This window comes from Branchiostoma lanceolatum, chromosome 1, assembly GCF_035083965.1.
Source record: "Branchiostoma lanceolatum isolate klBraLanc5 chromosome 1, klBraLanc5.hap2, whole genome shotgun sequence".
Classification (NCBI taxonomy): domain Eukaryota; kingdom Metazoa; phylum Chordata; class Leptocardii; order Amphioxiformes; family Branchiostomatidae; genus Branchiostoma; species Branchiostoma lanceolatum.
This window is the reverse complement of record NC_089722.1, coordinates 29,534,586-29,560,226: the sequence shown is the minus strand read 5'-3', so window position 1 is coordinate 29,560,226 and position 25,641 is coordinate 29,534,586. Positions and strand designations below refer to the sequence as shown.

Genomic DNA, 25,641 nt, shown 5'->3' with positions numbered 1-25,641 from the left:
CAAAGATGCGATGTCGCTGTGTGTTGAGCACTCAAAAAAAAATCCAAGCGCTGTCAGCGCCGCCGTTTTTGTTCTTAAATTTTCCGACTTCTTGGAACGTGACGTCCCGTCGCCGGAACTTGCAGAGAACTGACCGTTCCAGTCGAACACAGGAATAACGCACAAGTACATGAGAGACGGACTTGGTAGTAGTTGGCAATGTGTTACGTAAGCTCCGTCCCCTTGAGTGCCCGAGATATTTTCTTTTTCATTTCGTTTTTTTCTTGGGTATTCATGTAGCCAATGCAGTGAGATATCTGTCCCAGATATGCATTGTCATTTCTGCTTGTCATTTCTGTCCCACTAGCGCTGTTTTTGACGGAGGTGTTCCAAATAGAACAGGGGGTTCTATATGGTGTTCGACGGGAACGGTCCATTACCGACGAAAAAACCGTTTTGAGTTCTGTTTCAATCTAATTACACTAGGCGCGTGAAACTAAAGGGATCATTGTGTAGCTTATTTTCGCGTGGCTTTTGAGCGCTTGTGACATGTAATCATCACGCAAATGTGGTAACAGTGGCATTAAATGACAATTTCATAAAGATTACAGCAACTAGAATATTTCCAATTTTCAAGCCACATAAAATGCTCTGGATGCCTTTAAGACCACACTTGTCTTAGTCTTACATTTCTCCTGTAGTTTTGTGATGGCCTCCTTCCACTCAGCTCTCTCATCTCCTGATGACATTAGGAATGTGTATGTCTACAAAACAACAAAACATGTTACATCTGGACAACAGTTGAGTTATATTTTCACTGATTTCATCTCTGTCAAACAGTAAGGCTACACAAATTTAATTTCTTGGTTAACAGAATTTTTGAAAAGATTGGAAAATCAGCATGAAAACAGAATCTCAAAAGAAAGTTTGTACTTTGGTGCACACAGTTTCAGGGAGTGAACAGGGCCAGGTGCAAGTTTTCACCCCAGCTTTCTGTTTTAATGATGTCCTTGTGCTAAAGTTTTAAAAAAAATCCATTAACCAAGAAATTAAATTGGTGTGGCCTAAGGCCTGGGAAAGTCAATCTAGCGTCAGAAGGATGATGGCTGAGACAACAATTTACTGGTTTCAACCTTTTATTCAAAAGTCTTCATCAGAATCAGAAACAGTAAGGCCTAGGAAAGTTAATATTGTATGTCTTCTAACAGTCTTGAAATAAATCAGAATCTGTCGGTGGGGATTTTCCTTTTTTTTTCTAGATTTTGACTGAAATAATCCATTAAATACTGTTTAACAATGTAAACTTGAAATGCATGGAGACATCAGATTCTTGCTCAGGTCTATGCAAGTCCGTGGCCTTTGTTGTGCCCATGAATATGCTTAATATTCTATTTTAGTTAATCACAATAACATTTCATATCTTAACTAGAAAGGCAACATTTGCGAGCAAATACAGCATGTTTAGCCATACTCCTCGCCATGCAAAAAATGGACTCTCCCAAAATAACAATGGACCATTCTAAAATACTTCCACTAAAAAAATGGATCAAAATTGAGTTTAAAAAAAATTATCAGTCTCTCCATACAGGAATGGAGTCTTCCAGTAGCACCTCAACACAATATGGACCAGTCCAAAACCATATCCACTTATTAATTAACAAATACACTTCTGCTAACAAATAGACTTTTTCATAATCATTCCAGCTCAAAATTGAAATAAATAATTACAGAATCCTCCCCTTGCAAGAATGGGATATTCCGTGCCATCTCCACGTAAACTAGACCAGTGGAAAAATATCTGCTGAAAATTACACTCTTGCGCATAATCAACCCAGTTCAAAATTGAATTAAAAAAGATCAACCCCAGGGAAGAATGAAGTTTTCCATAGTATACATAATGATATATATGAAGATTTGACAGGAGAAGAAGGAAATGACCAAAAACAACATATTTCAGCGATAGTATGGGTGAAACATAAAAATGTGACACCCCTTTGTTTGAATGCATGATTCAATAGTATACACTTAGGGTTGAAAATAACGAAACCAAAAAATTCTTTGTTTAAAAAATCGTTTTGAAAGGCTGTATGGCAAACATTTGAATGAGGGCCTGTGTACATGCCAAATTTCACATTATTTTGGTTTAATACATATAGGAACTGGAGATGTGTATCTTTTTAAAAAAAAGAGTGAACAAAGCCATGTAATCACATGTCCTAGGAATTCCCATACCATATTTGGCATGAATACTAGCCTACACCTGCGCCAGAAATGCAAGATAATTAGATTAACTCAATTGACCAATCAGGTGGTCGCAAGGCTCACAGGCATGCAAGGCCAGGTGCAAGGCACTTGGGGTCACTGACCTTTAGGTCATATGTAGTATTGAAAGTGACAGAAGTGGCAAATATTGTCAAGAAAGCCCAATATAAATCGTTTTGAAGATATGTATGCCAAAAATGGGAATGTAGTCCTTTAAATAGTTGTTCAAGGCAAATATACAGCAAATTTCAGGTCATTCGGTTGAAACACCAGGGCGCAGGAGGCCAAGATATGCATCATTTGTCATAAAAACCTCAATAAAATCACTTTCAAGGTCAATATCAAAAAAAAAAAAAAAACGCACATTGGTTTTTGCCTACATTACCTTTGTACCAAATATCAGGTCATTTGGTATAAAAATGACAGAGATGAATCGATTTGAAGATTTGACAGGAGGAGGAGGAGGAGGAGAAGAAACATGAGTAAAAACAATATGTTTAGCCATACTAGGTATGGCTAAACATAATAAAGACCAACAATGTAGTATTAAGAACAAAGTCCCACTATTACCTTTCCATTCTTGTGGAAGACTCTGAATGGAAGACTGGGGAAAGCCAGTGTCAGTGCAGCTTCCTGAAAATTGAGAGCATCATACTTAATAAAAACTTCTGAAGAAATGAAAATCTTTGATTTCAATCTTTGATATCAGGAAATATAAACATCTAATTGCACTGACTGCTGTTTCTTCTAATTCACTTAACATACCTGTTCCGCCAGCCTCTTCTTGACCTTTTCTATGCCCTTGACTACCTTCCGCTGTAAGAAAGAAGGCATGATTTTTAATCCCCAACAAATACACACCATTCACTGCAGATGCATCAGATAAAATAGAAAAACATTTGAGGAAATTGTGCCAATGCAATCAACCACAGCTGTGCATTTTGGAGATATGATGATCTCTAGACCAGCAATACTGATAGTACATGAAATTCTAATATTTCTTAAAAGAGACTAGGAAGTGTACAAGTGGGCAGGATATTGCATGTTAGTTACTTTTAGATGATTACGAGGTAATAAGTCAAGAAAGTGAAGAGATTTACTTACACGCCGCTGGAGGCACGAGGACAGAAAAGGAAGAAAGAGAATCAAGGACATGGAAAAGGCAACACGTAGTGCAACATTGAGGACAAATAAGTGATCCTTGAGGTTGCTGTCATTAAGAACAATGAATAAGATAATGCAAGAAGATAAGTCACATTAACTAAATAGCATTCAGAAGAGTTTGTCTTGTTCGGAAGCCTGTACCACTGAATAAAATTGCCAAGTGTGTTTAAAGTTTGGAGTTGTATAGCAAGGATCCACAGTTGCAGTACCAGCCTACTCTGCTAGAGGGTGCTGTTAACCTATAGAGCACACCTACCTGTGCAGGATGATCAGAGTTGCTAGCCTTCAGTTTTCTATACTCCTTCCTCAGCTCTGCCACCTTGGCTTTGTGGTTCTCCATGTCAACTGCACTTGTCACTGGTACTGGGCTGCTGTCTGCAAGGTACAGGACAAAAAGATATGTTCATCCAAATGTCTTGCACTGTAAAGTTTTAAATGTTTGCTATGTCTTTGAACAAACTTCTTACCACAAACTCATCTCAGTATACAGGAACTGACTTGGAATTGTGACAACGAGAGAGTAATTTTTCCACTGTTGTCCTGCATTACAACATTATCATAAGGCATGTTAAAACTTCATTATGTAGGAGTTGGGGGAATAACATTCCATAGGATAGCACTATCTCTAGTACTGTAAATGCAGATTTGTTTGCGGTGGTTTTACTTCCGCAGTTTTCTTGGAAAGCTCTTCGCCGGGAACTTAAAACCACCGCAAAATTTTTTGCCCTCTTGTCTACTACTGTCTCAGACGCTAACTTAAAATCACTGCGAACACTCCATTTTCTCCCTCCCATGAAACTAAAACCACACAAACTGAAATGCATCTACAATAATTAAGACACAAATGCACCAGCCTGTCCAAACCATACCTATGTGCTGCACATCATGAGCAATCAGCATTAGCTCCCCCAGGGGAATGTACCACTGGCACTCATACGACTCCCGCATCGACTCACGGCTGAAGATCCTGTAGAAACAAAAGAACACTCAGTTCCTGCTGCAGTGTTATTTTTTTAGCAGGTTAGAGGCTGCAAAACTTTTTTGAGCCACCAATTATTGGATATCAGCCACTCTTTAAAGCCCCTTTCGAATTCACACAGTTATTAGCTTTATTTGCTGATCACTAGATGGCTTGGGAATTTTCAAATTGTCAGAGACCCATCATATTTTTCATCTGAAAATCTACCCCATCACAGTGGACAGGGCTTGGTGGCCTGCAAACATTGGCCAATCTCTAAAAATTGCGCGATGACCGAAAGAACACCGGGTGTGCTACATAAAATGTAATCTAGAGCTTACAGATTAGTTTGCTGATAGATTTTCCTGCTGTGTGACGGGTATTACCATATTCAGCTAACTTGTACTAAATGAGTCATCAACTATATTCATATCAGGCACAAACATAACACAATATTTGACAGGAGCAAATATTTGATAGAAACCACATATTCATCTCTTAGGTACACAACAATTTGTATATATAATCATATCATCAGACAACATTGTACAACAAAAAGAAAAGATAAGAGACATGTAAACAATAGATTTAGTGGCGTCTGCATCCGTACACATCAGAGTCAAGACCTATCTATTCGAGTCTCCCATATAGTACGTAACAATACAACAATCATCATTGTAGTGTGTGTTGGATTCCTTACTTCCTGGTGGTACGCTGGGTGGCACAGATCAGCAGGTCTGGGAAGAGGAACACGTGACGAAGCTTTCGCTTCCCGTCCGACAGTTCCACCAGGAAAGCATCCTTCACAAGCTGACGATGCGGGCTCTGTGGGAAAATAGCATTGTTTTAATACAACAGACAAAAGGACTGTATTGTGTTTGTCAAACTGAAACAGGAACAAAACACAGAGCCAATATTTCTTATCAAATACGTTTTGTACTATGTACAATAATTCCTATTGAGCTGTTATCAATAGGGTCTTAGTCACAGTAAAAAGACATTTGAACACAAGCAAATGTCTTCTTTGTGAATAAAATGGAGAAAACGGAGGAATGGTTTTAAGTCTGTTTGTCTTGGTGTACGTTCAACTTCAAGTTTGTTGTCAGGCTAAGCTGTACCCGAGACTGTCAGGATGTGAAGGCTGAGCTGGCCTGCGTCAAAATTTCTTCGGCAGGCCGGCAAAAAGTGAATGTTGGCACATGTCCAAAAGTCAGGAACTCAAGGATGTCATGAGCCCAAGAGTGGAGCATGTAATGTATGAACTGGTCATGCTTGTGTCATATTTTGTCAAGAAATTTACAAAAAAATCTTAACATTTCAAAGGTATGAGATGTTCCCTTTCTTGTTGTCCCTGCTTGCTAATGTTTTCAAACATCAACCATTATAGACATTATTTTGAATCATACATCATACATTTTTATGTACATGTACTTAGAACATTGTTATAGCTTGCTATACTGTCCATGTCAAAATTCCAATCCTTTGTAATAGCAACAGGCTAGTTGGGCAGACCTGGCTCTGTGTGCTGAACAGCCAAAGCAATAAATAAACTAAATCTTTAATAGTAGTTTCTTCAGCGACTCACCGAGATGCCATCGGTCTTGTCGCCCTGTGCTGAGAAGGCAGACTTGTTGATCTTGTCCAGGAAGGCCTGTGATGTCTCCAGTGACTCCTTCAAGGAAATGTGGTCAGGGTGGCTGACAGGGGTGTGTTTCAGAAGATCCTGTGGAACAGCAACATGAGAAAACTGCTTTGGCATTGTCTATGTCTTGTCAAACAAGGATAACGTAACACAATAAAAGGGTTAGAATCAAAATGAACATTATTGATCCCGAAGAAGGCGACGGTGGTCGTTGTAAAATTTGATAAGGGAAATACCTTAATGTTGGAAGAAATTTAGCCTTGTACATGTACTATGATTACTACCAACACATATGAGCTTCCTACTATTTTGTTTCCTTTGTACTCTTCAAGTTCATCAATAAATGGATTTTCTTCAATAAAGTTAAAGTCAATAAAGTCAATGCATCTTATTGTTAGAATAAGCTTACCTGCAGGACAAGTGTGATTCTGGTGACCCTCTCAACTGGTCTCACAATTAGAGCTGAAATATTATAAGCAAATATGTAAAATACATGTATAGCAGATTATCTATTAGGACATTAGACAAACAACAAGTATTTTTTGTAAGATGACTTAAGTGGACTTCATTGCGATCCAAACCCAGATTCTCTGACTAAAACAATACAGACTCTTACAATCTCTCTGTCTGTCCATGTGTCTCTGTCTGTCTGTCTGTCTGTCTGTCTCTCTCTCTATACATACATATATATATATATATACTGTATACATGTGTGTGGTGTATGTTGACTATTAAGTTCACTACAACTGTTTCCTATGTCCAACCCAACTTTTGAGACGACCCCCGAGTGAATATCGCCTAGGTCAGACTGAAGGAATGTTGCACGTACCCTCCAGAGTTTGATGGTTGTCTCCATTCTTTACACTCTGTGGAGGAGACAACATGTTACAGTTAGATGGCAAACAACCCACAGACAATGGTACATGTGTAGCGCATCTCACAGACACTGAGTACTGTAATTCTTCAAATTTTTGCATGACTTGATGTTTTTTTCAGTGACAGCTCCATCGCAATCTTAAATCCGTAAAGGTTCCAGTGTTTCCATTACTGTACAGTACATGTATGTGACTATAGCGCTATCATGAATTTAAAACCACTATGACCACTCCATTTCCTCCTCACCACAAAATTAAATCACTGCAAATTTAAAGGCATTTACAGTAGATCTAGTTCTAAAAGACAATTATACAAAGCCATGGCTGTATGAAATCTTTTGAGCTCCTCCACATGCTATATTCACATGCTACATACTCCACATGTTATAGGATTGTATACATGGATTTCTATTGGCCATGGCATTAATTAGATTTGTGAAAGAGGAAATAACAGTATTTGTCACTACAAGAGAGATGGTAATCAAAGGGATACGGAGGGAGTTCCCTGACCACTTAGTTAACCATCCTTTGTCAATTTCTTTTATGGAATAAGCCGAATAGCCCAAAGCCAACATGTTACCATTGAACTCAGCATTTCCTTCTTCATATTTGTGTAACTTGTCACGACAGGTTACCTCATGCAAGGCCTAGCTCTCATGCAAGGCATGTGAAATTTAATGCCTGCCCCAAAAGCAAACAGAATGTTGTACCAGTCTGGGAGCTCCCTGACATCAGGGCCTTCAGGCACTTTTAGAAAATTGGTCTAAACCCACAATGACGATCATATTAAGCATGTTACGAAAGCAGGGTCAGGGTGTGGCATAAGGTCATCTTTTTTCATGGGTTCTAAATTTCTTGGTAAAAGCATAATGAAAGGAGGTTTTAGTGGTGTTTTAGGTTTGCAGCTGAAACAATTCTATAGTACAGTTACTGTAGTAACACATCAGAGACGCATATATTTGTGTTGTCATGATTGCTGCAAAAATTAAACCACTCCAAGTCCATTCCAAGTCACCGCACGGATTTTTAAACTACATTTGCAATAGATTCGGATTATTTCTGAATTGTTATAAACTATTAACAATTTTGATATTCTGTTCAATAAAGTGTCAAGAACGCAGGGACATTAATTCGAAATAGTTCTGTAGTTTAACAAAGAAATTGAAACCTGTTGTTGAAAGCGGTCTTTATTTGCAATATTTTCGAACCATAAAACGGCTTTCGAAGAAATTCCAAATGTTTATTGCTGGGCGTTAATCCCCGCGCCACATGCCCACGCGGCTTCAGTATATTTTTAGACCGCGCAGCGTGAGATCGTTAGCCCTTGCGCACCGGACCAGAGCTGTCGACATCTGCGTGCCTTTTGTGTTACTGCGGGCCCGTGTCGCCCGTGAAGTCATTTACACGTGTGTGGCTCCCTGCCGGGCCATATGTTGCCTGCATCGTCACAAGAAATGCGAGGAAAACGGTCCTGAAAATTTTGACTTCATTTTGTGACAATTTTATCCGACCACGCAGCAGTCTTGAGATATCTCTTGAGTTCGGTAATGTTCCAACTTTCCGTCGCGAGTGTTCCAAAGCAACCTTGCGGAAGACAGGGAAACAGGCCGGGAAACAGTAACACCGATCCATCCATAAAACTGTTGACGCAAAGAAATAAATTTGAACTTCAATAAACGACAGTGTTTCGTTTGTGTATTAATTATTGATATTAACAATAACACGAAAAATAGATACGTTCCGTACTGCACTACAAGTCATCGTACGCCCGGCGCCCGGGGTCATACTATGGCGCAGGGATGGTTCGGGACCCAGGCGATCCCAGAGCCCAAGAAACCCCGAAAAGATTCACCGGCACTTGGGCACCGTAACATAAGTTTACAATAAGATTTATGAATTGTAAGATTTAAAATGTACGCAAACTAGTTGATGTTAAGTTTATTTAGAATGAATAAACCTTCCTACCTGGCCGAAAGGATCTACTCTACTCTACTCTTGTTCAAACCTTGCCACCGTTAAATGTCACGGACTGCGAAACTATATACCCTCAGTATAGCGTCCTAGGTATTTTCAACATCTTTCCAAGAGTACAGATAAATCACCGCTGAAATCGAGGAAGACTAGTTGTTGAAGTGACATGGAAGCTACGCCAGCACCGTAAGTCCCGCCAACTAGCGTTCAATCCTGGCCACGAACGATATCCACATCTTGTTTCAAATATTCAATCCGTTGTGTGAAGAAAAAGCATCGAATATGGTCAAAAAATCCAACAGTTACTAGTTGTATCGCAGCATTAAAATTCTGCAACAGTTCGCACAAATATCGCTAATTTATCATCCAGAAGAAACTTTCCCACGGCAAATTCTGGCGGCTTGTGGAAAAACAACACGTTGATCACGCCCTCAACAGAGAACAGAGGCTGCCGCCGTCCATCATCATGTTAGCAACCGCCAGTTCATAGCAACCGTCCGCCAGTCCGGCGCTGTCACTGGCTCTTTTGAAAATTGCGCGTGGCGTTCGCATAAATTTACCGTATTTAGATGGCCAGGGTAGGCTTGCATCACATGCGTGATCGTACATGTCAAATTGCCAGCACGTAAACAAAAAACGTCCGAAACTAGCCGCTCGCTGCTCTTTATACAGAATACTGAGCGTTCCCGCAGCGCCGCTAGGGCACTTGCTAATGTTTGGCGGGTCGCAAAAAAAGCGGCTTCTCTGTTGTTTACTTTTACAAAACATGCGCGGTCCCACGTAATACATCTATCGTAGAAAATACGCCGGCCTCGCGACCCGGAAGTTCACACTCAGGCCGTACGTTTTCTCTATTGTTACTTTCACAAACTAACCGGAGTATTTCAACCAAACATAACAGGTTTTCGACAAGTCGTGCGTGTAAATTTCATGGAATTTTTTAACACTATATACCTATTGTTTTTACGGCACCCAGTCTGTCGTCGGGGCAGACTTCCAGACGCAAGTTGGGGGTGTCAGTTTACACTACTGCCGGTCGCGAAGAATCTGATTAGGATCGCCACGTTCTATTTTGGGGTGCAATCGACCAGTGCGGATTACTGATTTTCACAGCTCGTTAACCGCTTGTAACAAATTCGAAAAAAAAGATTTTCTCGCGAGGTCTTTAGTTGTAATCATTTCTGAATATCGTAATTAGCTTTAGAAATGTTTCGAATGTTTTTGGATTGAAGAGAATTATTTACAAAGTTAAAACCAAGTTCGAAATGTTAACAAAGTATAAACTATGTATTAGAAATACTTGCAAACCGTTCAAATTAATTCTAAACAAAGAAAAAAACCATCCGTGCGGTGACTTGGAATGGACTCTACAAACATTTCTAGATTAACAGTAATCTAGTACTACATGGTTTAATGCTGGACTCCTGTCGTGAATAGCCGTTTAATTTCTTAACAGTATCTGTATGATACGCCAAAAATAATTACTCAAGCAACTGGATAAAATTTTGAAACAGTCAGACGTTTCAGACAGCATCCACTGTCTTTCGTCAGTGACTAACGGTAGGACTGAGAACACCAGGTTTTATACCAAAGCTCTGAATAGGTATGTTAATGAGGTTAAGACAATTTAGGATGTCTTGAAGTAGTCTTTAAAAGAAGATTAATTCAAGACAAAGTTTTGTGCCAATAGTTCAATTAGCTACTGTTGATTTTAGTACAGTAACTGAATGTTGTTCGTCCGGGGATTTCTAACTTTCATCAACATATTAAGTATCTGTATGACATTTCTTTCTATGTCTTATTAGGCCTTCCACACACTGCACCTAATTGCTCCATTAAACTTTTCAGATTTCTTGTAATAACTTTCGTTTTCAAAGAAGTTTTGCTTGGCCTTCAACTTACCGCCGCAACACTGTTGAACTGTTCGTTACTGCGTCGGCAGCGCTCAATGGTCTGCAAGGCACCCTCATAGTTCTTCAGGTATTCTTCATACGTCGGGAGCTGTGACACCTGTAAGAAAACAATATTAAAAATTCTAGTTAACCCTTTTTCACATTTTACAGACTGAGGAAAAGTAACCATACCAGTATATTAAATGGAAACAAGAGCTATCTACCGTTAAAAAATCATGACCATGGCATGTCCAGAACACGAGTTTAAAAAACCGAAAGTTAGGCTGCAGTACCTTAGAAAGCCTGTAGGAGGCCCATTATCGAACTTGACCTTCATTTTCCCGACCCCTACCCACCTACCAAATGTCATAAGGATCCATCCACTGCTTCTTGTATGTTGGCAACAAACACAAGAAACACAAACACAGAAACACAAACAAACACCACCAAAAACATATTAATCTTCTTTGACTTGAGTTTGAGTCAGGCTGTCCAGGTTTACTCGGGTTCAATATGAACAGTGAATGAAAAGGTAGTTTCATCTAATAGTATAATTAGTTCAATTATTGCCACACAAAATGTCAGTGACCAGATATAGGATTTAATTAAACTATAGCATGTCAAATTGTCAACAGTGTCACGAACCAATTATAACACCCACACTGGGAAGGTAAAGATATAGCCTGGAGCAGTGTCCCAACCCAGTGTTACATAAATCATTGTTCGGGAGGCCATGCTGTTAAATTTTGTTATTTAAGCTGTTATTTTAAGGTGATGAAACAACAACTTTGTTAAAGGAAACCCAAGCAATATTTATAGTATAATATTATAGGGCCCGAAAATTGGATTTTCAAAGCCAATTTATTCAGTCATTTCTATACAAAGTCATGATTAGTTCAAACAACACCCCCAGAATGTATAGCGACATCCATCATGCAAAAATATGATGTCGTTGTGATGTGAGAACTCACTGAAAATTGTTGCCGGGGTTTCGAAACTAAGGGAATCATTGTACGGCACATTTTTGCGTGGTTTTAAAATGCTCAAAGTATGAAGTTATTACGCAAATGTGCTAAATAGTGTTAGTAAATGTCATTACTACAATGTATAAAGATATCAGCATTTTTTCTATTTCCATATTTTGGGCCCTAATATTGCTTAAGTTGCCTTCAATTTCATGTCAAGGAGTTCAGATTGTTTGGACAGATTGGGTGAATCTTTTTCTTTCTTTCCCATGCAAATGTTTGTCCCGGGACAAAAGCCCAGGTCCTGGAGACAGCCCTAAGGACACACCAATTTAATTTCTTGGTTAACAGATTTTTTTTTTAATTTTTAGCACAAGGACATCATTAAAACAGAAGGCTGGGGTGAAAACTTGCACCTGACCCTGTTCACTCCCTGAAACTTTCCTCTGAGATTCTGTTTTCATGTTGATTTTCCAATCTATCATTTTTTTTTAAATTCTGTTAACCAAGAAATTAAATTGGTGTGTCCTAAGGACAAACCTATCTTTATTGAACTGTAGATCTGGAAGAAAATAAGACAAGTTACTTCTTCCAATACAATATACATGTAGCTCATCTAAAATGATTGTGCACAAAATATGGAACAGTGAAAATTAAGAACTAGCTATCATACAAATCTAAACCAACTAATGATAATCATATACAATACTCACAAGAGTGTACAAATACTACAATGCAATTTTGTGGGCGGAAGGAATGACGTCTCATTGCATCACTCAAATGTCAACATTTCCCACTTTGTAAAATGGCTATTGCCCAGAAACAATAATATTACACCTTAACAACAAGGGGACAGCAAATATACTTAGTGGCGGCCCCTAATGGAAACATATAAGGAGCCCAGGCATGGTGGGTACAACCTGTCCTAGATCTCAGTTGTAAAGACCAAAGATCCATCAAACAAGTACAATACCAGTAGTAGACAATTGTATAGCTTGAGGTTCTTAATTTCTTGGCCATCGAATTTCAATGCTGATGTAGAATGGCAACATAAAAACATCTAGTCTGGAGGGAGAGTATTCAAATGACTTTCAAAGGAGTGAAATCTTAGCTGAATCTATTGGCTTTTTCACATTGGCGGAGGCCTGGGTATTTATAAGACAGTGACCAAAACAAGTTACTCTTCAAAACACTTTTAAAATGTAGACACAACAGATTGTCACAATGATCTAGAGCTGTGTACCGTAGGTACACTGTACCGATACAGTACCGGGTACAATCAATTAGGTACAGGTCCAAAATACCTGAACCCTGCTGGTGGACTAGGTAGTTTAGGTACTAGGTAGTTTAGGTACAGGTTCAGGTCCGGACCTATACCTAAGCCCGTGTACCTGTACCAGTACCTATATTTTGTTTAGGTACACAGCTCTATCACAATCCATAAGCTATTGCGCCGGATACACATGCACACACACAAACACATATAGACAAAATGGCTAGAACCTATACCTCATTTTCATGGAGGACTCAGGTAATAAATCGGTGTCGAGTACTAGCAATAGGAAAGCCTGACCAGTAGTTTGAAGGAGTCTCCCACTTCCTGCTGGATGGTGAAGTCCCTGATCTTGGGCTGCAGGCCCTTGTGGAAGTCGTTGTGGATGTTGTGCAGCTCCCGCACCTTGTAGAAGATGAGAGCACAGTCCTCTGCACACAGCACAGGCTGAGACGTGGTCCCTGACACCTCAAAAATCTTCTTGTACTGCAGAGGAAAACATGTTGTTTGAATCAATTGTTAGACGTCGTCCCCGATACTTAAAAAATCTTCCCTTATACCTCATAAATCTTCTTGTATTGCGGGGAAAAACAAATTGTTGGAATCAACTGTTATTGTACCAATATAAGCATGTACAGTCAATACTGCCCATTAGGAGACTACTCAGGGTACCAATAAAATCTGGTATATGTAGACAGGTGGTCACTACATAGAAGATTCTTAATATAATGCTTGTGTCAATGGGATAAATAATCTAAGGGACCAGCAAAAAGTGGTCACATTGGCAAGGTGATCCTTATGTAGAGGTGGTCACTAGTACATCATTATGAATGAACTACATGCATGTGTACTACAATCAAAACAGAAATCTTACATCTCCATTTACTTTTATGTTTGTCTTTCTGAGAAGCTCAACCCTAAACCAAAACATCCTGGTGCCATCCTAACATCCGGTGTCAAAATGAAGTAACCATAGCAACAGTTGACCTCTAACCTTTAGCAGAACGTCCAAACAGCTCAGGTAGACCGACTCCGTATCCAGAACTCCCTCCATCACCAGTTTTCTCATTCTCTGTGGACACAACGTTCAATTTTTACACATTAAAAACACACAGTGTAACATATATGACAGCTACATTGTAAATCTACTAATTTACTCAAAAACATATGAAAATTACATAAGCCAGGATACCATCACATCTATATTATGCCACATACGCATTGACAACCACACCAGAGAATCTATGACAATTGACTGATAGCAATCTATAGATACAAGTACATGCAAGTTGTCAGAATCACCATACAATTTAGTGACACACGAAAGTTTGTCAATGCAAGTATTTGTGGTGTGATAATACATGTATGTCATGATATGATATTATGGTCTGTTGTTGCTTTTCTGTTTCTAGCCACTGTAATAATGGCAAAGATGAAGTCTCACATAGTGATGGTCGTCCTCATTGCCACTGGTGTTCAGAGTGTTGACTCCATCGTCTGGGCTTACAGCAACTGGGGAGGATGAAAGAGAAGTATTAAAATCTAATCAAACTTTTTTACAATCTCAAATTCAAACTTCACTGTACAAAATTGCTAAACAGTACATTGTATTTTATAACGAGTGTAATATCTTAAGAAGCTATTCTATTCACTGAGAACAGAAACTTCATCATAATAAAGTAAAAAGTATGATGAATAGAAATTTAGAATGTACCACAGGAGACATAACTTAAGCTGCTTATGGGGCAGTGTTAGACAAGTTCAATGACTTGATTGCCCTGCATGGGCTAGTAGAAGTGCCAATCTTGCCAGTGCACACCATACAGACAGATCAGAATAAACATTTGTTGTTTCAACACATTCATTATGTTCAGCAATCATAGAGCCTAAATAATTACAAATCTTGACTTTTTCTTGGGGCACCAGGGATACATGCTGACTAGATCATAGTAGATGATTTTCTTATTTCTTTTACCAAAGATTGACAAAAATGATAACACTGGCAGAAGTGCTTTTATTTTCAAATTTATGACTTACACATCATGCAAAATTCTCTTGGAGTCCTTATCTATTCAAGTTCAAAAGGTTGGTCACAACTGACAGATGACAATGGGAACACCCATTCTATCTGGTGACTTGCACATTCCCCTTGTGACCTGACTTATAATTACTAAAGATGAATAGGTAAGATAGTCACGCTTCAGGCAGAATAAATCAGGGTCTGCATGCTCTTTTCCGTAAGGCGTAGGCAGCCTGTTTCTAATCTCCATAATTCGTAGGGAAAGCTTCGTTACACACGTAAATAGTAGGGAGGCGACCAAATTTTGCGTAATTGACTTCCTTGATGTTATCGTAATATGTTGAGGGTTCTGTTGAATTCAGCGTAAAGCATTGCCAGCCCCCCCAATGCACCCCCCCCATGCAGACCCTCATAAATCTGTTTCAACAGAAACATAACCTCTAAGTGTTAATCTTGGCCCAACAAAAATATCCAGGTGGTGTAACAATTACTATCCTAAAAATAATCTAAAGGTGTGTCTCAGAGGTTTTGAATGTCATTCTGGTGGATCTGATGTAAATACTGTAGCTCTAAATCTAGTCTAATTGAGGAAATGATTTTTTTTCCCTAAGCTAAAAAACTTGATTTAACACATTTTTCTAATCGACATTCAAGTTTTCTCTGTTACTTAAGTTAGATCCAGTTGCGGAAAAAAACCCAAAGTGAAACATTTGAAAAAACAACAAGGAAAGACGGGTGGCTACATTGTTTAGACATTGGTCAGCTCTATCTTGTGTGTTTAAGGCATTGTTTTCATATGACCTCATGACCTCGGGTCATGTTTGCCTTTCTGGCCAAAGTACAGTTTCAGATCATGGCCACGTGGGGAAAGCTTACTGGGCTTGGCTTCCAAGAAGCCTTACCCATGATATAAGTGTTTATCTAAAGTTATCAATTCGTACCTCCTTCCTTCTTATACATAGATACTAAGGGATGGAGAGGGCACACCTACATGTTGAGTGTTCACTAAATCATACTTGATCAGAACAATCATGAGCAATTTTCAATAAGACCTTTTGGGTTTTAAAAAATGTAAACTTTTTGCAGGCGTTCTCTTTTTTGGGGTTAGCTAAACCTTATGTGAAGTGAAATTATTACTTAACAGTTATTGCTTTCACAACTTTTTAATGTATGTATGTTTAGGTTTTCCTGTATTACAGGTCATTGACCTGTACACTGAACAAACAAACTGATTCAGACACACTTATGAAAGTTATAGACCTCTCATACCCTAACCAGAAGACCACCTTGCCACCATGTGTTTTATATATTTTACATACTGATGTTTGCTCAAAGTAACCCCATGTAGTTTCACCTGATCTAACTTGACAGTAACCCTGTGTTGCCTGAAGGGTTGGGGCCCAGGAGGGTACATGACAGTATGCACATCACCATCATGTACTGGAAGTGTCAACACACAGTGTCACGTACCTGGTGTCACCTATCTGTGGCACACGTAATTTCCATAAATCACCTTCCCACCTGCAACGTTTCATTGACTTGGTAAAAACGTGCCTTCTTAAAGTTCTATGAACCAGGAAACAGTCCCGTTGTGTAAATGTCCAACTAACTTGACTACTCTCCAAGCAGAGACTCGGCTCCGGCTGGTTTTGTTTGTTATCTCCATGAAAAATGGAGATATAGTTTTTTGTTTGGGCTTTCTATTTTGTCCTCTTTTCATGCTTTATGTCACCATGCTTTATGCTTTATACTTGGTGACAGTACAAAATAGAAAGCCTGACAAAAATGCCTAATAACCTGTCAAAAACCAACTGCCAAAGCCAAACCTCTGCTTGGAAGTTAGAGAGTAACTAGAACTCCTGACTTTATTTTGATCACATTTTTGTGACAGAAGCTTCAAGTATGAGTCTGAATTACACCTCTTGCACAGTTTCAACTAGTGTCTCTGTATGTTAAAAAAGTTAGATGCTGAATTAATTATAGGGTGTTATATTAAAGCTACAAAGTTTTTTGAATACTTTGTAAATCTTGAAATGAGTGATAACTTGAAAGGCCAGCTAAAAAGACTGACAGAAACCGGTCTAATACTGCTTAGCAGACTAGGCACATTAAAAGATCCCTAAGCCAGCCTGTAGAGAATGGTGACCAGGATAGCTAAATTATAACACCGCAAATATGTGTTTTCTAATTTTACTGTGCTACAGAATTGTTTCGACCATGAACTTTGAACAATGTGGAAACCTTCTACTTTTATATTCCCTCCTTAACCACTACACAAGTAAATGCATTACAATACATTGTAACACACCACCAATGTTTATGGACAGAAAACTCTTTTCCTGTATACATGTCCTTGATTTCCCTCAGTGCCTGTGGCCATTCCAAGAATCAATTGTCTGCTCCTGCAGTAGTTATTTTTGATGGGTCTGCACAGTAGCACAGACCTGTCAGCAAGCTATGTAGTTTCAACAAACAGACCCAGAGGGCACATGTCTATTTGGCACTTTATACAGGGACCATCTGGTCCACATATACACCATATTAACAAGCGGTTCTCTGTGCCCCATAGGAAACTCCTCCCTTGAGGTAGTGTATAGTCAATTGAGGGGGAAAATCACTGACTTAAGTCGTGTGTGAGAGGGATTGAGAGATGGAGTGAGTGAGTGAGTGAGTGAGTGAGTGAGTGAGTGAGTTCTCAAGTGGTTGAGCAAATGAAAGAGAAATCGCAAGACTAGCTCCCCCTCTCTGCAGCACAGACTTGAAATCTTCTTTTTTTTTACAATTCTTATTTGTTACATCATATGGACAGATGAACTGTAAAGGCCCATACCACAGGAAAATATTTCCTTTTTATCTGTAAGTTTAACCTCAAGATTGTTCCTTGCTGCTTATAAATATGGAAGACTTTGTATCTACTGAAACTGAAACTGAAACTTGACATGCAACAACAAAAAATAAAGCCTAGATACAAGATAGGTACATGTATTCCATTTCCAATCTTTTCATGCTCCACAGGTAAATAAAGCAACACATGTATCTTTGCTATATTTTCTGATAAACACATTAGTGTTCAAACTGTTAAATTATTACCTTTTTTGCACCTCTGGTAATTTGAATCAATAAGAACACACTAAAACTACAATAAGGAGGACATATCAATCAACCTCCCATAGTTTTAGTGCTCCCTACTGACAGACTGACGAATGTGCCAAACAATTCTGCTATAAATAATTGATGCTGTTAGTAGAAAAAGCCCCTGATTATCAGAATCCCAGTTGACATTAATAAGCGTTAATCCTATCAAGAATTTTTGGCACATCTGGGGCATGAGTTGGACTCTGGTAACCTCTTGGGATATAGGTAACTCCAGTTACGGTTATGTAATATTCATATCAACAGTGGTATCTCATCTTCTTGGTACCTTATCAATCTCTTTTCCTATTTTCCTGGTAAGGCAGACATTATTTGCTTCCAAATGACAAAAAAAAGATTTTCCCACATTTGCCTATTCTAATCCAAACACTGTGTTGTTTATATATCAACAATGATATCTTTTCTACTGGGTACCTTATCAATTTCTTTTCCTATTTTCCTGGTAATGTAGACATTATTTGCTTTAAAAAAGACCTTTTCCTCTTGCTAATTCCAACCCAAACAAATTATGCAGAAATGAGGGCCTGTATGGGGGGGTCCCTACAACGCTCTACGCTAAATTCGGAGGGCCGGCTACGTAATACGCTAAATTCAGAAAGCCTCCGGATCCCTACGCTCTACGCTAAATTCAGAAAGCCCCCCCTACGCTCTACGCTAAATTATGGAGTGGTCGGCAACGCTCTACGTAAAATTAAAACGGCCGATTTACGACGGATTACGCTCTACGTAAAAGGGGCATGCAGGCCCTCAGAAATGAGAAGGTGTCATTTTGAATCTCAAAATTAGTCCATAATGTACAAATGTACATGGAGTCAGACATGGAATGCATGTACAGTATGAAAGTTTTAAAAAATAATCAAAAGCTGCTCAAGGCTTTTTGTTTACGGAAACCGTAGCCTGAAATCCAGCCGTGAAACCCACATGAAACGAGGATGACCAAATCCACAAAGGAAGAAAGCCCAACATTTCTCCGGGAAACTCTCCCAAAGGCACTATGCAATATTGCAGATTCTGTGTATCCAGGAAAACTGAGGTAGGGGCTGAAGAATGCCTGGTGTAGGGGCTAAAGAATGTGTGGGAACTAGATCACAATGGGGAAGCACGTACCACAGTCTGTGGTTCAAGTGGTCGAACATCCTAATTATCTAGAGCGGGGTAATGACCAATCCAGAAGAACATACTTGATGTGATGTTTCTTGCTTCATACCTCATTAACCTTCCCAGTGATAGTGCTGATTAAAAGTGGGTGTTGTATAACTTGTAAGTGACCCATGACATTTGTAGGGTTAAATGATAACGCCCACTTACAATCGATTACAGAAATGACCAAAAGAGAACAAAAATAGAAGAAATCAGTATAAAATCACTTCTGTGTGAAACCAATCATAATCAGTACTTTGTGTATTTTGTTGTATTACGATTTTGTATGGAATTGGGCAACGTATTGGTAAAACAACCTTATGGCTTATCTGTGTTTTTGACAGCTCTAATCCTATACTAGTATATGGTCAAAAGAGGAACTTTGCCTTCTGTCATTTTGGAAGGGACGTGAACATACAGCTAACTGAAGTCATAACATGATCAAAATTCAAATGAAACTACAAATCATATTACTATGTTAACTGAAGGGACCACCCTAAAGATTAATAAATAAATAAATAACTATTGCAGAAAATAATTATCTCATTAACTCAGAGTAACTTTCTTTTCTTGTCTGCAAGTAAAGTCATTATGGAAGCATTGGAAGGTCAACGCTATACAAATGACTGTTTTTCTCTTCCCCTTTCTGATACTTCCCCAAAGCAAGTAGGTTCAAAAAACCGTATTCTGAAACTCTTTCCCCAAAGACACTAGAATACATTACATAGATCGCCCCAAAGGATTTATCCCGGAAATACTGTTTTTCTAATGAATATTTTTGCTTGTCTCTTTAGAAATAGAATACAGTTTTAAGATGCAAAGCTTAACTCCAAACTCCATTTGTATTTGAAAAAGCAAAATGCTAGTCAGACCTTCCACGCCCAGGAAAGAGGGCCTTACATCCTAGATCATCATGTGTGCCACCTTGGGTGGTTTTACCCCTAGCACCATCATTATGATGATAATACTCTAAATTTCTGAAGAGATCCCTGCGTTATCGCCAATGCTTTTCACTTGCAGCACTAAAGTCTGACTCTTGGATTAGCCTACCGTTACAAATTTGATTTCCTGCGAGAAGATTGCCGTAATAAACTTAATCACAGCACCGGCCCCATGGAAACAGCCGGGGAAAACTACATTACCTTTCCTCCTGCTCTCAAATACTTCATCCTCAGGGATATCGCTGGAAATCGAATCAACGGACATCACGCTCTTCCGGTCGCCCAGCGACTTGATGTCGTAGTTTCTCTTGATGCGGATGCTCACACGGTCGTTCGTCGTCATAGTCAGAAGCTCAAGCTGTTTTGGTGCATCGTTATTTTTGTCGTTGTTCTCATCCATATCCAGGTCTATTTCATCCAGGTCGCAAATGTCACCAACGTTCTGGCTCCCGACGCTTATCATACTGTCTCGGACCGACAGTTCGCTGAACCTGCTCTCCCCGAATGGGTCTCTTTCGATGGGGGACAGACTTTCTGAAACAGACAGCTCTCTTTCGCTTTCCATAGGGCTTTGTTCTTCTTCATCCACAGGTGTATGGACAGGTGTGTCCTCTGTATGCTGGTCTGTGGGGCTAACACTTTCACTTGTACTTTCTTCATTCAAGGCGGCTCTGAAAGATTCACGGTCTAAGTCGTCCACACTGTAGAACTCTTCATCAGAGTCTTTGAGTTCGTTCCGCGCTGTGTCACTTCCGGGTCCCGGGGCCGTCCCCTCACCGTCACCCCTAACTCCTCCCCGGTCCCCTTTCACGTACTGCATGTACTCTAGGTACTTCACGCAGTATTCAGCGTTTTCTAACCGTACTTTCAGGTCCTCTGCAGACTTGCGGCTCTCGCTGAGGTGTCTTTCGATCTCCTGGCGGCTCAAGTCGGCGAAATCCGGGACGTTTTGGTGGTGGAAAGCCACAGCCCAGCAGTGTTTGAGGGTGTCGAATTGGTCGGTGACTTCGGGCGGGTCCAACGACTTCGTCGATAGCTCGGTCCAGGGGCCCTCCCCGCCCTCGCTCGCTCCTCCTTCCATATCTGGTTGCATAAATGAAGAAATATGTCGTCAAAATACCTCAAAGGCAGCACATAAAGTTGTCCTAGTCTTTAAGAGACCCTCAAAGTCCTCACAGCTGCGAAAATTATACGGCGTTCCCTCAAGTTCACCAGTTGCAGACGATATTTTCGGTCTCCCTCGGCCTCGGTAAAACTCGACCAAGATCAACAAACTTCGCAAAGGCGGAACCCGCTGTAACGATCTAATTTTATCCCGCAGACGTTCGTCATTGATTCCTAAGTTCCATGTGACTTCAGCTGTATAAACGGTAGAGTTGCAGTTCCTTTTGTTAGGGTAAAAACACGGAATGTTGTTGTTGAATCACAGGTCTGACTCGCTGTCCCGGGACAGGACTGACGGACTGACCTGCGCGGTGCCGTGTGGGACGGGACGTATGCAAATGAGGTAAAGTGATCTGGGGGCGTTGCGAAAGTCGAACGCAGAGTGATCAAGCGAAATAATTTCTATTTATCATTTTCTAACTGTGTATCAAATTCAGATAAGAAATATTGAAATATTTGATAGCAAAATGCTTTTGTGTGGAGAAAATGTGCCTCGATACCGTGTTTTATTACTTTTATATAAGGAGAAAAACTGGATAAATATTCGGAGATTTATTTCCGGACGTTTCGAGTGACATCCATCACTCTTCTTCAGCGTCACTAAAGTGAACTAGCAGAACTAACCAGTACTTATATACAAAGACTTTTTATTACTTTTAGAAATATTGCATGAAGTGCAAATCCCTTTAACGTGATTTATGAGAAAACAATAACGTCTGTTAATACAAATGTATGAAAAAAAAAACGAACATAAAGTTAAACTTTGCAGCTTTCCCATACAGAAAAGTAACTAAGTAAAGTAGCGTTATAAACTTTTAAAAGGTTGTCACGGCGACAGGAAATACTCCGGGAAATAAAGGAAGTGTTAAATACGCTAATATCCGATGGCTACATCTTCCTTGTTCCGGTGATGTGTAGTTTCAGTAGAAACATCAACAAGACAACAGAGATCTTATCAGCACAGCAAACAACCTGATTTGAGACGATCCCGCTGGAGAAGCAATGATGACGTATCTGCAAATAGGCATTACCATATTTGGGCGTTTTCAGGGTCACTGAGTCATTGTCAAAACAATAGTGAAGTGTCATTGGTGACGTCAGACTACATACATTCAAGTGCCTATTTCGGGAGCAGTATATAGCTCAAGCAATGTTGTGTTGCATGCGCAATTGTATATATAAAGAAATGTCTACACTGACAATATGTTTTGTTGCCACTGTTGTTTGCGCCATGGGAATAAGAGTGTAATTAAGGCCAACATATGTGTGACGTTAACTTTCATTTTCATCGTGAATTGTTGTCACATGATTTTGTTGCTTCTATAAACAGTGAGTTTTCAAACGTTCTCACTATCATCATATCGTTTTCCTAAGGGTCCTGGACCTGGAACCTCACTGGTATATTGTAATCCCTTGAAGTGAATTAGTTAAAATGGGTGACAAAAATGAACAAAAAGGATACGTGACCGATTATTTGGAAAAGCGGCTAGGGAGGGGCGGGCCCTTCCCCTGCCCTCTGTCAAATTTGTCATAGTAAAAACTAAACTTCTCACGCGACCTGGAAAGAGGCCAACATTTTAAGATTATGACATTGGCACAGCTGAAGAAACTCCTTTTTCAATGATGGGGCCAGCGAAAGAAAACGCTGCAGTAAAAATTGCTTGATCTGTATCATTGCTGACTCCTAGTATATATCAATATAAAACTTTTCATCATCATTATGTCCTCCTCGAGTTATCAACAATCTATTAATAATTGTCCGTGATATACACGTATTAAGGAAAGTTTCGCCAACCAAACACATACACAAATGGCAAAATAAAATCATATCATCATGAAGATGAAGGTAAATCGTTAGGGCTGGCGAAGTATGAAGGAAGTGTATGTGGTTACTGTAAAGTAAGGATTGTTTGTCCCTCGAGATATAAACAGAAACCGCGTGCATTACGTGTGGAAATGTTTAGTGAATGACGCAAAGTCAACAAGCATGTAAAACAGGACAACTACGAAGCAGAAATGCTCCGGGGCAATGACTGGGAACTTCCCGAACATCAAGGGAAAAACACCAGGAAATCTTACCACTCATGTATGTATGTACACTCACGACATATATTGCGTTCAATCGCGATCGGATCGAACAATCGCGATTATACTTCAATCGCGATTGAAAAAAATGAGTGTGAACGGGGTCTATATACAAAGTAACATACTAGTACCGTATTTATCTTCCACAGTTCCTACATATGCTATCGCACGCATCAGGTTTGGAATGCTTTTCTATTTTCTTTCCTTTTCCATTACAATGTTGGACGATTGCATTGTTAATTTGTTACATAACGTTTCACTGGCCAGCATTGTTGGTGGATCTTTCTGGGGTTTGTATGGTAGTATTTATGTAGTATGAAAGTATTTATCTCTACTGGCGCATGATATCTGTGTTGTTTGATTTGTACATGTATATATAGAGAGAATATATAGAGAGATATTAAGAGTCTTAGGCGAAAAGATATTACATGGTCCATGTATTCCATTCCTAATGCACAGGACACAAAAGTTTGGAAACTCAACGCTGGAATAGCGCCACCTAGGACCAAGATGGAATATTGCATGCACTTGTTTTCAATGCACAGTATTTACGGAACGCGTTGACTAGATGCCCTTTCTAACACACCGAGGTGTAACAATCATGTTACACATATGTCCACAACCTCTGAAATACTTATAACGTTAAAGAAAATGATATGCACAATATATACTATACACAATGAACGATGAACAACATATTTGAGATGTCGAAATTAGTCCTCGTAGTACACAAGATCTGATCAAACATAACAAATTATTTCAGTTTTATGGACAGTCTATATAAAGTAACTTTTAAATTACATGACATCATACACATTCCTTCTTTTAGTCACGTAAACAACTATTATAGGTGGGGATGAGTCTAACATAGAGAAAGAGGTGTGGTTGTGAAAGGATGTGTGGATGGCAGCACTGACTTCTTTTTTTGTTTTTGTTCCCGAAAGTCTACTTTGTCTTGAAAATCATTTAGCACTATCTCATGTTTCTTGGGTACCTGAGTCAATTGACGAGTCCAGACATTTCACGTGAAGATTAATATTAGAATATTGCCAAACGCCAGACTTACCTTGAAACACAGGATCTAAAGCCCCTGGACCCGGAGCACGTAGGCGACCTCGCTGCGACTGCGACCGCGAGCGATTTGACACCGCGCTAAACGAATTTCATCCAAAGAAAACGAATATTCTTTTACGTTTTCTGTGTTTTGTTGTCTTTTAGAAGTACTTGTGCGTTTTGCATGCATGGTATTCCCATTATAAAGTCAACTTCATGGGAAACACAAATTCAATTTAGGACGCAGCGAAGCCGCCAACGTGCCGCGGGTCCAATGAAGTATGGACTGAATTCTCAGTATAAGTAAAACAATCCTTAATTTGACAGGTGAGAATGGATAATTTTATCAACAGCTATATACCTGTGTCGTCGTCTTGAGTCTCGTTCCCCGTGACTATTTCTGTGACGGTTGGTCTCCGAGCTGCCGACATTTGCCGCAAATATCGCGCCCCTGCCGCTTCTATGTCTTCCATGTCCCGCTCATCTCCAGAATCGAACGTTTCTGTTGTATCTTTTGGATGAGGTTCTTGTTGAATAGGTACTGTGTCCCGGGGACTGAACTTCGACAGAACCACGGTTTCGTGGAGGACGGTGATTTCATGACGTCGGCGAGAAATCTTCGGACTTGTAGAAGGACTTTTCTTCTTTTTGGAATCGTGCAGTATCCTCCCTACGATGGCATTCATGTTGGGTCTGTATCCCCCGATAGCAGGCAGTCTCAAGAAAAGAGTTGGAATCTTGTAAGTATAAAGGTTTGAACTCTGAACTCTACGCGTCCAACAAGTCCGATTGTAGGTGGGTCACTGGCTTAACTTTGACGCAGTGACCTTTCCAAATTTCCGTATGCTTTGCACGTGCATCCGTCTTGCTCGTTTACGTGGGGATTTGAATAGGATTATCAGATGACAAAGTGTAGAAAATGCGCCTTCTAGGTGTGTTCAATTACGACCCAAGATAATCACTGGTGAGACTTTGTTATAATCTCTGACTGTGCACAATACCCCTCCTACTTTAATAGCTGGCAACATTTTCCCCAGCATTTAGTGCATTGCTCGTGACGTTCTATATGACCAAGATAAAACCTCCTTGATATGACAGAACAAG

General features: G+C 39.7%; 1 protein-coding gene across 2 annotated transcripts in view; it reads right to left on the bottom strand.

Moving 5' to 3' along the window:
- The window catches only part of LOC136447576 (active breakpoint cluster region-related protein-like), a 36,050-nt gene extending 10,771 nt beyond the window's left edge, over nt 1-25,279 (bottom strand). The window contains exons 1-15 of one of the 2 annotated variants that reach the window (XM_066446579.1): nt 24,899-25,279; nt 20,437-21,318; nt 14,426-14,493; nt 13,976-14,053; nt 13,282-13,467; nt 10,754-10,861; nt 6,835-6,871; nt 6,415-6,467; nt 5,949-6,086; nt 5,064-5,188; nt 4,275-4,372; nt 3,662-3,780; nt 3,007-3,057; nt 2,812-2,874; nt 668-743 (exon numbers count right to left, since the gene is read on the bottom strand). In XM_066446579.1, the coding sequence (XP_066302676.1) occupies nt 668-743; nt 2,812-2,874; nt 3,007-3,057; nt 3,662-3,780; nt 4,275-4,372; nt 5,064-5,188; nt 5,949-6,086; nt 6,415-6,467; nt 6,835-6,871; nt 10,754-10,861; nt 13,282-13,467; nt 13,976-14,053; nt 14,426-14,493; nt 20,437-21,318; nt 24,899-25,223 (2,407 nt within the window). In that variant the 5' untranslated portion in view covers nt 25,224-25,279. The remainder of the gene's footprint in view (nt 1-667; nt 744-2,811; nt 2,875-3,006; nt 3,058-3,661; nt 3,781-4,274; nt 4,373-5,063; nt 5,189-5,948; nt 6,087-6,414; nt 6,468-6,834; nt 6,872-10,753; nt 10,862-13,281; nt 13,468-13,975; nt 14,054-14,425; nt 14,494-20,436; nt 21,319-24,898) is intronic. The other variant, XM_066446587.1, reaches the window with a different exon arrangement.
- Between the last annotated feature and the right edge of the window lie 362 nt (nt 25,280-25,641).